This window comes from Caretta caretta, chromosome 1 (genome assembly GCF_965140235.1).
Source record: "Caretta caretta isolate rCarCar2 chromosome 1, rCarCar1.hap1, whole genome shotgun sequence".
NCBI classification, from domain to species: Eukaryota; Metazoa; Chordata; order Testudines; family Cheloniidae; genus Caretta; species Caretta caretta.
Window position 1 is genome coordinate 328,325,679 of NC_134206.1, and position 14,325 is coordinate 328,340,003.

The 14,325-nt window shown below is 47.0% G+C and overlaps 1 protein-coding gene across 1 annotated transcript; it reads left to right on the top strand.

Annotated features, from left to right (window-relative positions):
* The first annotated feature begins 2,521 nt into the window (after window positions 1–2,521).
* On the top strand, window positions 2,522–3,933 carry LOC125630446 (uncharacterized). Its single transcript, XM_048836398.2, has 2 exons — window positions 2,522–3,065; window positions 3,736–3,933. Exons 1-2 carry the CDS (start codon window positions 2,540–2,542, stop codon window positions 3,882–3,884), a joined length of 675 nt encoding a protein of 224 aa, XP_048692355.2. The 5' UTR covers window positions 2,522–2,539; the 3' UTR covers window positions 3,885–3,933.
* The last annotated feature ends 10,392 nt before the right edge of the window (window positions 3,934–14,325 follow it).

Genomic DNA, 14,325 nt, shown 5'->3' on the forward strand with positions numbered 1-14,325 from the left:
AGTACTTCATATATCCTGTATTTGATATTTGCATTTACATTTTAAAGGTACTTAGAGCATAAGTAATTTTTTAAATCTGTAAGTACTTTTCCAAAATTGTTTCAAAAACACATCACACCCCTCCCAAGTGTCCTGGATTCTGGTTGTCTCACAGAACCACTGTCCTGTCTTGGGAGCTCCACGTCCTGAGTTCTGGCTGCCAGCGCTCTCTTCTCTTGGCCCCGCAGTTGCACCAGCCAATGAGGGTGGCAGTCCTGCCCCCTTCATTCCTGATTGGTCACTGCAACCTGTAGTGCGGAGACTCACGAGTCGCTCCCTGGCCCAGGTCAGCAGCAGGGAGACTCGCTGCTCTGCCCAGCGAAGGGATGAGTTGTGCCAGAGCAGAGCAGGCAGACACATACCTCTTAGTGCCCTGGATTGAGCAAACAAACACAGTAGCTGCATCTCTTTCTTTCTCTTCCACTGTGTGCTTATTATTTCAGCAGTTATCCATATATTGACCAGACACTTGCAGGGAATACAGGAGTTAAAAGCACTTGCGCTTATAGTTGTATTTTTACTTAATTTCAGTACTATTTCCAAAGACTATGTACACTTGTACTTATAAGTACTTCTGTAATGGTCTATTTGGTATTTATACTTAAGTCCAGTCTATCAGTACTTATGGCAACACAGTGGGTGACAGTAATTATCAAAACCTATTATGATGCCATACTGAGTAATTATGTCATTATTTAGTTCCTATAAAATAACATGCCACAAAGGATCTCATATTGTGGTTATGGTTTCTTTGTACTCTGCAAGAATAGCAGTGATGATGATATTTACATAGTCTTGGATTAAATGCAAGGCACTAAAGTGCTTAATCAAGCTTTATAAGCCTGTAGACCAGATTCATAGCAGTTTCTCCCAGCATAAACCGAGGTGCAGGTAGGCCCTCCTGGGGGAAAGTCTGCCAAGAGAAGGCTGCAGTGGGTCAATCAAGGGGCCCGCAGTACTGTGGCAGAGTGGCAAGAATGGGTAGGGCTCGCTGAGTGGAGTGGGGGCCGGGGGGCCAAATTGCAAGCTGATGTAGCGTATCTACTCCAGTAGCAGCCTCTGCTGTTGGAGGTTTCTCTGGAGCACAATGACAGAAACTGAAGTGGTCCTTCGCAGAAAAAACACCAACTGTTCCATCTGCCTTCCCTCAGGAAGGAATTCCCCTTCCAGTACCGAGGTCCTCATCAGAGCAGAGAGGATCAATTTGCACTGACTTAGGCCAGGCAGAGTGATTCTAGTTTTTTAATCTTAAAAAATCATTGAACCACCATTAAAATGCAACCACCTCTGAAAGAAATATGGGAACTGTTTAGCAACACACAGTTAAGCTAGGTAATAATCCAGCCCTTTATTCAATTGCAATGACCAGAGTTGATCTGAGGTAATTAGAATGTTATTGCCCAAGTTGGAAACTGGCTAAAATATGAGGTTAAAACCCCCTACAAAGAGGGACTGAAACACTGTGACCATAGAAGAGGGAGTGTGCCATGTTTTGGCCATTGCTCCAACATTGTCCACTGCTTTGGAAGTTCAGAGCTATTATCAGGGCCAGACAAAGTGGGTCCAAAGTGGACTGGTCAAAATACATCACCCCAGTCATAACACTGACCCTTACTCCTGGCTAGGCTCTGACACATTTGACCCTGCCTACACTATTTTAGCACTTAGGGCTAATCTACGCTGGCACCATTAAAGTGCTTTAACGTAGCTTGGGTAGTCACAGCAGAGCGCTGGGAGCGAGCTCTCCCAGTGCTCTAAAAAACCCACCTCCACGAGGGGCGCAGCGCCCAGCGCCAGGAGCACGGCTCCCAGCGCCGGTGCACTGTCTACACTGGTGCTTTACAGAGCTGAAACTTGCTGCGCTCAGGGGGGTGTTTTTTCACACCCCGAGCGAGAGAGGTGCAGTGCTGTAAAGTGCCAGTGTAGACAAGCCCGTAGAAATACACTCAGATAAAATGCTAATGAGCAGAGGAACAAGAAATTTACTTTCTACAAGAGCTCAGTGAAATGGGTGTGTTGACAGAGGGGATATAATCAAATCTATGGGTGTGTCTACACAGGGAATTTAACCAGAAACTCTTTGACATGCCGCAGGTAACTCCCAGTAGTACACATCACACTTAGGGCATGGCTACTCTTGCGAGTTACAGCGCATTAAAGCAGCCCGGTGCACGCTAGCTCACGACGCAGCCACACTGGCCAGGCATGTAGAGCGCTCTGACTCCACGGCTAGCGCGCTGCTGGTACTCCACCTCGGCGAGTGGCATAACGTGTGATGCACCCTGCCGGAGCGCCGTGGCCCCAGTGTGGACGCCCTGGTCTGTCAATGCACACTGATCGGCCTCCAGAAGTGTCCCACAATGCCTGTTCTAGCCACTCTGCTCATCACTTTGAACTCTACTGCCCTGCCCTCAGGCGACCTGCAGTCAGACCCACCCTTTAAATTCTCTGTTTGCTCAGCCAGGCGTGGAGTGCTCTCAGCGAATCTTTCCAGGTGACCATGCCTCCACGGGCCAGGAGATCCCCAGTATGGCGCAATGGCGAGGTGCTGGACCTCATCAGTGTCTGCGGGGAGGAAGCTATCCAGTCCCAGCTGCACTCCAGCCGTAGGAATTACGATACCTTTGGGCAGCTATCAAGGGACATGATGGAAAGGGGCCATGACCGGGATGCAGTGCAGTGCAGGGTTAAAGTGAAGGAGCAGCAGAATGCCTACCGCAAAACCCGCAAGGCAAACAGCCGCTCCGGTGCTGCCCCCGTGACCTGCCGTTTTTACAAAAAGCTGGATGCAATACTTGGGGGTGACCCCACCTCCACTCTGAGTACCACCATGGACACTTCAGAGCCCAGTTCAACAAGGCAGGAGGAGGAGGAGCAGCAAAGCGGGAGCGAGGGTGCTGAGGAGGAGGAAGACACCCCAGCATCCCCAGATGCAAGCAGCCAGGAGCTGTTCTCAAGCCAGGAGGAAGGTAGCCAGTCACGGCGGCCGGTGCTTGGGGAAGGACAAACACCAGAGGAGGCTCCCGGTAAGTGGCTTTTATTTTGGGAAGGAAGTTATTCGGTGCGGGCTCTTGGGGTGAGGAGGGTTAGGGCTGCATGCATGCCTAGATGCGGAATAGGATGTTGATGTGCTCTCTCACATCATGGTAATCGGCATCAGTGATCTCGTCAAAGGTCTCATCCAGAACTTGGGCAATGCAGTTGTGCAGGTTTTGTGGGAGAGCCCCTGTGGTCCTTGTCCTAGTCAGGCTAACATGTCCACACCACTGTGCCATGAGGGGCGGAAGGACCATTGCTGCACACAAGCAAGCTGCATATGGGCCAGGGCAGAAGCCGCATTGTAATTGAAAACCCTCCCTTGCTTCCCAGGTCACTCTCAGCAGCGAGATATCTTCCAGGACGAACTCCTCCAGAAAATGTGGGGACAGTGTTCAGTATAGGGGCCCCCTGCAGCTGTTGGTTCTCCCCAAGGTACAGAAACCCAGAAGATAGTACAGCCATGAAACAATCAGTCCCCCTTGCCCCTGTGCTTACTCACCATTTTGGGGCTCCCAGGGGTTGTGTGTGCTCGGTTTGGGACAGGCAAATTATGCTATTGTGTAGACTGTGCTTGCCTTCCTTAAGTACGGGGGAATCATTGCTCTGTCTGGTGTGAACAATGCTACCCCTGTTAAGTGTTACATTTTGCCTTTACAGATGCAACCTTGAGATCTCAGCCATCCATGTTATCACCGGCTGAGAGTCTGCAAAGAATCAGGAAGAGGCCACGTAGAAGCGAAGAGGACATGCTGCATGAAGTCATGCAACACTCCCTTAATGAAAATCAAAAAGTGCAGGAGTTGTAGGAGAGTGAAAGGAGGGTCCGCCAGCAGAATACAGATCCCTGGTATCAAAGCACAGAGTGTCTGATAAGCATCATGGAGCGCCAAGTGGACTTGATCCAGGCACTTGTAGCCATGCAGGCGGAGCACTACCGCACCCGACCGCCCCCCCCCCCCCGCAGCCCTTGTCCCAAAACTCTTTCCCTTGTGCCCCCATGTCACCTCCAACCCACTTTCCCCAACATCTGGGTTCTTATCGCCACCAGTTGCCTCCAACACCTGTAGCTTCACCACCCAGCCCTGAAAACTACAACCCTTACCCACTGCACTCAACCCCCATCACCGTGCAGTATAGCCATCCTGAAGAGCAGCACTCACTGCACAGCACTCCAGACAGGAAGGCTGAGTGTGGTAACAGGACATACGCACACCTGTGATTGTACCGTTCCCCACCCCAGCCCCTTGCCCTTTTTGTTTCCCATGCAGTTGTGTTTCTTTTCAATAAATGCATTTTCTTTTCATTAAATGGATTTTTTGGCTTTGAAAACATTCTTTATTATTGCATAACGTAAAAGATACCTTAGCCCAGGAAAGCAACAGGCACTGCAAGTCAGTGTATCATATGTAGCAAACACAGATTCTTACTAACATTGGAACCACTGCACTTCACTCCCGTGCAGGGCACCAGACATTACTGGTGGCTTTCAGCCTCAGATTGCTCCCTCAAGGCATCCCTAATCCTTGCAGGCCCGTGCTGGGCCCCTCTAATAGCCCTGCTCTCTGGCTGTTCAAATTCAGCCTCCAGGTGTTGAACCTCCAAGTTCCATGCCTGAGTGAATCTTCTGAACCCTCCATAATATTTGTGAAGGGAAGGGTAACACACGGCTATAACAATGGGGATGCTGTTGTGGGCCAGGTCCAGCTTCCCATATAGAGAGCACCAGCGGCCTTTTAAACAGCCAAAAGCACACTCCACAGTCATTCTGCACCAGCTCAGCCTGTTGTTGAACTGCTCTTTGCTGCTGTCAAGGCTCCCTATGTAGGGTTTCATGAGCCACAGCATTAAAGGGTAAGCGGAGCCTCCAAGGATCAAAATGGGCATTTCGACTTCCCCATGGTGATCTTCTGGTCTGGGAAAAAAGTCCTGGCTTGCAGCTTCCTGATCAGGCTAGTGTTCCAAAAGATGCATGTGTCATGCACCTTTTCGGGCCAGCCTCCGTTAATGTCAATGAAACGCCCATGGTGATCCACAAGGGCCTGGAGAACCATAGAGAAATAGCCCTTCCGATTAAACATACTCAGAGGCTAGGTGGGCTGGTGCCAGAATTGGAATGTGTGTGCCATCTATCACCCCTCTGCAGTTAGGTTTCAGAGTAACAGCCGTGTTAGTCTGTATTCGCAAAAAGAAAAGGAGTACTTGTGGCACCTTAGAGACTAACCAATTTATTTGAGCATAAGCTTTCGTGAGCTACAGCATCCGATGAAGTGAGCTGTAGCTCCCGAAAGCTTATGCTCAAATAAATTGGTTAGTCGCTAAGGTGCCACAAGTACTCATTTTCTTTCTGCAGTTAGGGAAATCCATTTGTGCAAAGCCAGCCACAATGTCATGCACGTTACCCGGAGTCACGGTTCTTCTGAGCAGGATGTGATTAATGGCCCTGCAAACTTGCATCAACACGATTCCAACAGTCGACTTCCCCACTCCAAACTGGTTAGTGACCAATTGGTAGCTGTCTGGAGTTGCCAGCTTCCAGATTGCAATAGCCACCTGCTTCTCCACTGTCAGGGCAGCTCTCAATCTCATGTCCTTGTGCCACAGGGTGGGGGTGAGCTCCTTACACAGTCCCATGAAAGTGACTTTTCTCATCCGAAAGTTCTGCAGCCACTGCTCGTCATCCCAGACTTGCATGTTGATGTGATCCCACCACTCAGTGCTTGTTTCCCGAGCCCAAAAGCGCTGTTCCACTGTGGTGAGCATGTCTGTGAATGCCACAAGCAATCTCGTGTCGTATTCGTTACTCGCATCAATATCATCGTCAGAGTCCTCACTGTCACTTTGGATCTTAAGGAGTAACTCGACTGCCAAATGTGATGTGCTGGCAAGACTCGTCAGCATGTTCCTCAGCAATTCGGGCTCCATTCCCGCAGACCGAAAGGGAAGACAGAGCATGCAGTACAAAAAACGTTGAAAGATTGTGCCAATTGTGGCCGGAAGCAGAGGGATTGCTGGGATGCGAACCGACGCATAACGGGGCATTGGGACAGGACCCAGAATGCCCCACGCACCCCCCCTCCCTTCCCACAAGGGACAGCGCCAGAATGGGAAGAGGTGCTCTGTGGGATAGCTGCCCACAATGCACAGCTCTCAATGCTGCTGCAAGTGCCGCAAATGTGGCCACGCCAGTGCGCTTGCAGCTGTCAGTGTGGACAGACTGCAGCGCTTTCCCTACTGCGCTCTCCGAAGGCGGGTTTAACTCAAAGTGCTCTACATTTGCAAGTGTAGCCACGCCCTTATAGTGCGCACACAGACTGCCCGTTCCATTTTCATGAACACATGAAGCAGTTTGCTGTGAATGGCGGGCATAGCATTCTCGGGGTATCCCACGATCCTCTGCTTTGCTTTCGAGCTGTGTGCAGCCTGAGATTGTGTTCACTGAATTGTGGGCCGCCAGGTGTGTTCAAACACAGTTTTTTTAACCCCACGTTTCTGCTGTCTCCACCACATACTTCCATTCTGGGTGGGCTCGTGCCATATTCAAATTACAGTCTGCCAGCAGGACAGCAACAATGCTCCATGGTGCCAAGTGTGAATATATAGAGGTTGCTTGGGTTGTATTACAGCAGACAAAGTCGGATGAATCTGGCATTGGACCTCATCGCACACCACCAAGCAGATGATGCAGGAGCAGAATATTCTATGGCAGCAGCAGCAACTCCTCTGGCAGCAGGATGAGGAGGAAGAGGACAGTGTTGAGCTATTTGAATTAGAGGAGCAGCTGCACAGCGTTCAGCGCCATTTCTGGGCCCCATAGGCGTGTGCTTCACATACCATTAGGGTGTGCACCCAGGAATTTTTTTTTTTTTAATGCCAACATTTATTGAATACTCAATCATAAGGGACATTATTCTTTATTCAAACAAACAAAAGAAACTAAAACTTAACTAAAACTTATTTTTAAATTAACAACTAAAGTTTATTTAAAAAATACAAACTTAAAAAATAAGACACAAAATACCAAATTTTTGCTGCAGTGATAACCAGGCGTATACAAGAATACAGTCAATTTTCATGATCTTTATCTTTAACCAGATAATGAGCTAACCCAAATTGACCAAAACAGTTTAAGGTTTCTTCATCTTTCTGTCCTAGAGAAAGAGACATCGCTCACCAGGTGTTATGGACTTAAATTCCTCAGTCACATCATTGTAATTAACTGACTAAGCCAATACTTGTTCAATGTACAAAATCATGAGTGAGTGGAGGCGCTGTTGGGACATTGTACTTAGTTTGTTTTTTACATGTGCTAGTTTTGAAAAGGCTCTTTCACATGAACAGCTTGTAACAGATAAGACTGCAAAGCATTGAATAGATTTGTAAAAGGCCTGGAACATGGAAGGCCGATCTGATTCCTTTAGCCAATCAAGTCACTCTCCGGTGGTGTTTGTAGTGCTACCTTTAGGAACAGATACGTCATAACCCCGAAGCAATCTGACTTCAGCTTCCAACTCATCCAAGGACACTTTAAATTTGTTGGCAATGATTCTCATATTGTTCCTGCCAATGTCTAAGCTCAGCAGTTTTCCCAATGCAGTCACAATTTTACAAGTCTCCTGTTCAAATTGCTGGTCAATGCCGGTAATCATTGAGTCTAGGAGTGGGTAAGACGAAGTTATTCTCTCCTGCTCCTCTTTTGTATCAAAGTGATGCTGGGACTCAAACGCGTCATCAATACCAGTGGACATTTTTCTCTTCTTAACTGGGGGAATTGATGTATCATTCTCTACACACATTTTCACACTGTCATTGAAAATAGATAAAAAATATTCTGGGCCACTTCTCATCACAGCCAAAGAGTTACACAAGCTTTTCACCCCTGTCATTGCAGTAAGTAAGTTGAGATCTGAAACTTGAAGAGCCTTACTCACTTTTACCACCATCTGGAGAATAGGGTGCATCATGTGAAGGGCAAAGATGAACTTGAATGAATTTAGTTACTGCATAAGGCCCCTGGCTTTTATTTTAGCATCAGGAAGGCGAGTTGTTTTGATAATCTCTTATAAAGCTTGTAAAATGATGGAGTAGTTTTGTTTTACAGTAGCCCCTGCTTCTGCTCTGCATGCCCATCTTGTGTTTGACAGTGACTTCAAAGTCTTCAACTGGGATCCTACTTCTTGTGAAATCTTCTCCACTACTGCATGTTGCACAGGACTCCCCTCCATGAAGGCATAAAGAGTCTGAATAACACACACACAAAAAAAAAATCAAAGACAGTTCTGTTTTGTTTACTTGAAGTGCATGCATCTACTAGGAGGAGATTCAAACAATGTGCATAGCAGTGTACATAGAGTATTTGTCAAGGTTCCTCCCCCACTCTGAACTCTAGGGTACAGATGTGGGGACCTGCATGAAAAAACCCCCTAAGCTTATCTTTACCAGCTTAGGTCAAAACTTCCCCAAGGTACAAAATATTACACCCGTTATCCTTGGAATGGCCGCTACCACCACCAAACTAATACTGGTTACTGGGGAAGAGCTGTTTGGACGCGTCTTTCCCCCCAAAATACTTCCCAAAACCTTGCACCCCACTTCCTGGACAAGGTTTGGTAAAAAGCCTCACCAATTTGCCTAGGTGACTACAGACCCAGACCCTTGGATCTTAAGAACAATGAACAATCCTCCCAACACTTGCACCCCCCCTTTCCTGGGAAATGTTGGATAAAAAGCCTCACCAATTTGCATAGGTGACCACAGACCCAAACCCTTGGATCTGAGAACAATGAAAAAGCATTCAGTTTTTACAAGAAGACTTTTAATAAAAAATAGAAGTAAATAGAAATAAAGAAATCCCCCCTGTAAAATCAGGATGGTAGATATCTTACAGGGTAATTAGATTCAAAAACATAGAGAACCCCTCTAGGCAAAACCTTAAGTTACAAAAAAGATACACAGACAGAAATAGTTATTCTATTCAGCACAATGCTTTTCTCAGCCATTTAAAGAAATCATAATCTAACACATACCTAGCTAGATTACTTACTAAAAGTTCTAAGACTCCATTCCTGTTCTGTCTCTGGCAAGAGCAGCACACAGACCCCTTGTTCCTCTCCCTCCTCCCAGCTTTTGAAAGTATCTTGTCTCCTCATTGGTCATTTTGGTCAGGTGCCAGCGAGGTTACCTTTAGCTTCTTAACCCTTTATAGGTGAGAGGAGCTTTCCCCTGGCCAGGAGGGATTTCAAAGGGGTTTACCCTTCCCTTTATATTTATGACAGTATTTCACTGTTTCTTTCTTTACATTTCATTTGAACTCCCGTGGTACATCCAGACATAGTAGATGCACCATCAAAACAGACAGACATCACGGATGACCAGTCAATTTTAAGAATGCCAAGGACGTCATTTATCTGGTCAAACATAGTCCAGTTGAACATTTTGCGTCTGTTCAGAGACTATTAACAGTTGATGCTCAGTCTATGTTTTTCACTGTCAAAATACCGAACCACAATGGACCTCTGTTCATGGTGTCCACAGTCAGTAGTGTCGTCGGCAATTATTGAGGCTATTTTTCCATTTAGTGAAGACACAATCTTTTGTTGCACAATGTTGTGCAAGGCTACAATTAAATCATTTTGGATGCGATTACTCAGATAGGTAGAGTTTCGAGGAGATTGTTGCACATGCTTTGCCATTATGGGATCATATTTTTGGAGCATATTGACAAGATTTAGAAATAAACCTCTCTCAAAACTGTCAGCTTTTTCATTGTGACCCCTCAATGGTCTCCCACCTTTCGCCAAACACAGAACAATGTCAATCAGTCGCTCCATTACACTTCGGTTATGGCACCGTTCTTCTTCTTGTTTAGACAGGTAAGCCTGCTTGCCCTCATCCAACAATACATCAATAGGTTTCCCTTCATTAAAACTTGACCATGAAGAACAGCTCAACACATGAGATTTTGACAGTAGGTGGTTTTTAAAACATTCATTAGCCCTATGCCAGTTTCTGAATCCCTTATCAATAAATGCTGGATCAGTGTGACCTTTGTTTGCTGCATCATTAGAGGAGACGAAACGGCAGTAAAAGCAAAATGCTGCATCCTTTGATGGGCTATATTCTAACCACCTATGCTTTCATACTAATCAGACTGAAAACTTCTTTGTTTATTCCCTATTTTACTTCTAGGAAACATGCTCAATCTAGGCTGAGAAGGACCTCTAGGTAATCGAGACTGGTGTTCTAATCTATATCTTGGAATATCACAGACCGGGTCATCAGATGGCTTTGAATAGGAACTACACTGACCTGAACTAAGAGACAAAGTCTGTTTCTGTTGGTCATTCCTCAGTTTATTCCACGCACTGGAACTGGTGGCGGTACTGTCTTCATGTCAGTTCTTAACCGAGGAGTCCGAGGTATTTGCACTACTGTCAGCACATTCATTATAATTCAGTTTGTCTGCTCCTTTTCTTATCTTAACAACGAACTGATCCATATTTTAAAATTAAAAGAGGTATCATATGATTGAATTAAAACGTAAAGCCATGGGCTTGTTATGCTATTTCAGTAGAGTACACGCGACAAAGATTACAAACACTGTAGACACTGAGCTGGGCACGCCTGACGCGGCCACTTATATAGGTCAAAGAATTTTCTAGAATAGTAGCTGGAGGAGGAAGGGAGGACCAATGGTAATGCAGCGCCGCAGTAGTGGGGACGCATGCTGCGAGCGAACGTGGGCTTTCTATACATTTCTACAACATTTATCGTACGCAATTTGGCGCTTATTGCAGAATACAACAATCCATACTTTAAAACTAAAAGAGCGTATCATGCGATTAAATTAAAACGCAAAGCCACTTTTTTTTTTTGAGACATTAGGATGTGCCTGGGCACACCCCATACGCACACCCGTGCTGGGCCCAGGAAACCAGCATGGATTGGTGGGAGAGGATTGTTCTGCAAACCTGGGATGACAAGCACTAGCGAGAGAATTTCAGGGTTGGGAGAGCTACCTTTTTTGAGATCTGCACAGAACTGATCCTGGAGCTTCAGCAACAGAGTATTCACATGTGGTGTCCATACCTGCAGAAAAGCAGGTTGCCATTGCTGTCTGGAAGCTGGCCAGGCTGGAATGTTACTAGTCTGTATCTAACCAATGTGGCATGGAGAGATCAACCACTGGGGCCATTCTTGTGCAGGTCTCCTGTGCCATTAATAAGGTGCTGTCTGATGGGGCCCTAAAGCTAGGTAATGCTCTGAAGATTATTGGTGGATTTGCAGGCATTGGGCTCCCAGATTGTATTTGGGCATCTGATGGAACCCATGTGCCTATCATTCCCCTCCCCCACAGCCAGGGTGCAGAATTTATAAACAGGAATGGGTATTTCTCCAGGGTGCTCTAAGGACTGGTGGGCCACTGGTTTACAAACAAATGCAGGATTTTTTGGAAGTCAGTTCTTTTTCAATTAATGGAGAAAGGACTCCTCGCCCCTAGGAGGACTCTGGATATTAATGATGTGGATGTTGGCCCGATTATTCTGGGAGACCTGGCTTATCCTCTGATGCCCTGGCTGAGGAAGCCATACACAGACCAGTTGGACAGAAGTCAGGAACATATTAACTATCATCTGAGTAGTTACAGATTGGCAGTCGAGTGTGCATTTGGCTATTTGATAGGCAGATGGTGCTGTTTGTGGAATATGTTGTAAGCAGCAGAAAAAAATATTCAAACCATTACATTACAAACATTACAGCATGTTATGTTCTGCACAATATTTGTGAGAGCCAGGGGGAAAGCCTCAATGATGGGTGGGAAGCTGAGGTTCAGAGACTTGCAGTTTGAGCAGCTAGTAAGGCATCCCACAGAAAACTTTAACACCCAGGCGAGTATTGGCATGGATACCTATTGTTCATAGTTTGAATCTCATGCCTGAACACGTGCAGCTGCTAGCCCGGGGTATTAGGCATAGGTGGTAGAAGTGGAAGCTTCTCTATGTACTTTTGTAAAACGCTATGAATTATTTCAGATTTAGAGGATTTTCTGAGTTAAACGCAATAATGACTCATAGTGGATGGATTGTAAATGGTTTTTATTAAGAACAATAAAAACCAAAAATAAAGTTTAAATTGAATCAGTGGAAAAATAACTAGGTTTTTGTTTTTGAAAATACATTCAATTAAACAACCTACTAACTAACCAACTACAAACAAGCTTTCAATAAAAGCAACAGTGCAAACAAAACTGGAAATGTAACAATACTAACAGTGCAAACAGAACAAAGTATGTGTGTGTAGAGGGGGCGGTGGCCTTAAAGTCACAGGTAAATATACACCTTCCCTCTGCCTCTTCTTGTCCATAATGGGCCTGGGGTTGAGTTCCCTGGCCTCAAAATTGTCGGGGTACTGCTCGGCTCAAAAGTGCTGGGCTCCCAAGAGCCAGCATTCTCACAGCCTAGAGGCTGGTTCTGAGAGAGGAATGGCTATCGGTAGGATGGCTGCATGGGGATGGCAGAGAGGAATTGTTGCTGGTCCCACTAGCCAGTTTTGCCCAGGGACTGAAGGACATGCGTGGGTCCCAGATTATGGGATTGCAAGACCTGTTGACCTAGCAGGACTCGAGAGCATGTTTTGCAGGAGGGTACCCTGACATCCATGAATTGCCTCTGCATTTCTGTCTGCCAATGCTCACCTGAGAGAGCTGCATTTCTTTCTCTCTGGGTTTTCATGTACAGCCTTCACTTCTTAACCAGGCTGGTTTGTCTCTGAAAACCTGCTATGAGCTCTACAAACATCTCATCCCAAGTCTTCCTTTCTTGCCCCCTCAGTTTGGCCAGCCATTCAGCAGTACAAAGAGGCCCTGTCCACAACAGTCTGGCTGCTGCAGGTGCTGTGGCTGTGGGAGAATGGGGTGGAGGGAAGTCACTTATTGTTCATGTTCCAGACAGCTCATGATAGTATTTTTTTAATATATAAATGTTACTTTTCCTCCTGAGCCTCTTCCTTAATCTTGGGGAAACTCAGAGATGGTAAGTGGCCTGTGTGTGAGGAGAGTGCTGAAAGTGTTGTGATTTCTAATCTGCTGCATATGCTGTTAGGAAGGTTTGGGGTAGGGTGGAATTATGTTCCCATTTTGGTTTTGAAGTTTTTTTGGGTTTTTTTTTTTGGTGTGCTGGAGGCACTTCTATGGTGAAGATGGGTTATGGGAGTGCGGGGATGTGAGGGTGTGTGTGCAGAACCAGAATAGTAATCCCCTCTACATCCCTTTGATGCTGTTTTCATAGAAACATAGGACAGGAAGGGACCTTGAGAGGTCATCTAGTCCAGTGGTTTTCAAACTTTTCTTCTGGTGACCCAGTTGAAGAAAATTGTTGATGCCCATGACCCAATGGAGCTGGGAATGAGGGGTTTGGGGAGTGGGAGGGGCTCAGGGCTGGGGCAGAGGATTGAGGTGTGGGGGTGAGGGCTGCAGCGTGGGGCTGGGAATGAGGAGTTCAGGGTGTGTGTGGGGGGGTCTGGGTTGGGGGTGCAGGCTCTGGGGTGGGGCTGGAAATGAGGGGTTTGGGGTGCAGGAAGGGGCTCAGGGCTGGGGTAGGGGATTAGGGTGCAGGGTTGGGGCGTGGGCTTACCTGGGTGGCTCCCAGTCAGTGGTACACCAGAAGTGCTAAGGCAGGCTTCCTGCCTGTCCTGGCATCACGGACTGCGCTGAGCCCCGGAAGCAGCCAGCAGCAGGTCCAGCTCCTAGGCGGAGGCACACAAGCAGTTCTGTGCAGCTCTCACCCGCAGGTACCATCCCCCTCTCCCAGCTCCCATTGGTCGGTTCCTGGCCAATGGGTGTGCGGAGCCGGTGCTTGGGGCGGGGACAGTGCATGGAGCCCTGTGGCCCCCCCACCTAGAAGCCGGACCTGCAGCTGGCCGCTTCTGCGGTGCAGCATGGTGTCAGAACAGGTAGGGACTAGTCTGCCTTAGCCGGGCAGCACCGCCGATGGGACTTTTAACAGCCCGGTCGGTGGTGCTGACCAGAGCCACTGTGATCCAGTGCCTTACATTCCACAACCCAGTAGTGGGTTGTGACCCGCAGTTTGAAAACCACTGATTTAGGTTGTATTTCTCTAGTTTGTGCGAGACAGTATCAAAAGTCTTACTAAAGTCAAGATATACCATGTCTATGGGTTTTCCGCATCCACAAGGCTTGTTACCTTGTCAAAGAAAGCTATCAGGTTGGTCTGACATGATTTGTTCTTGAAA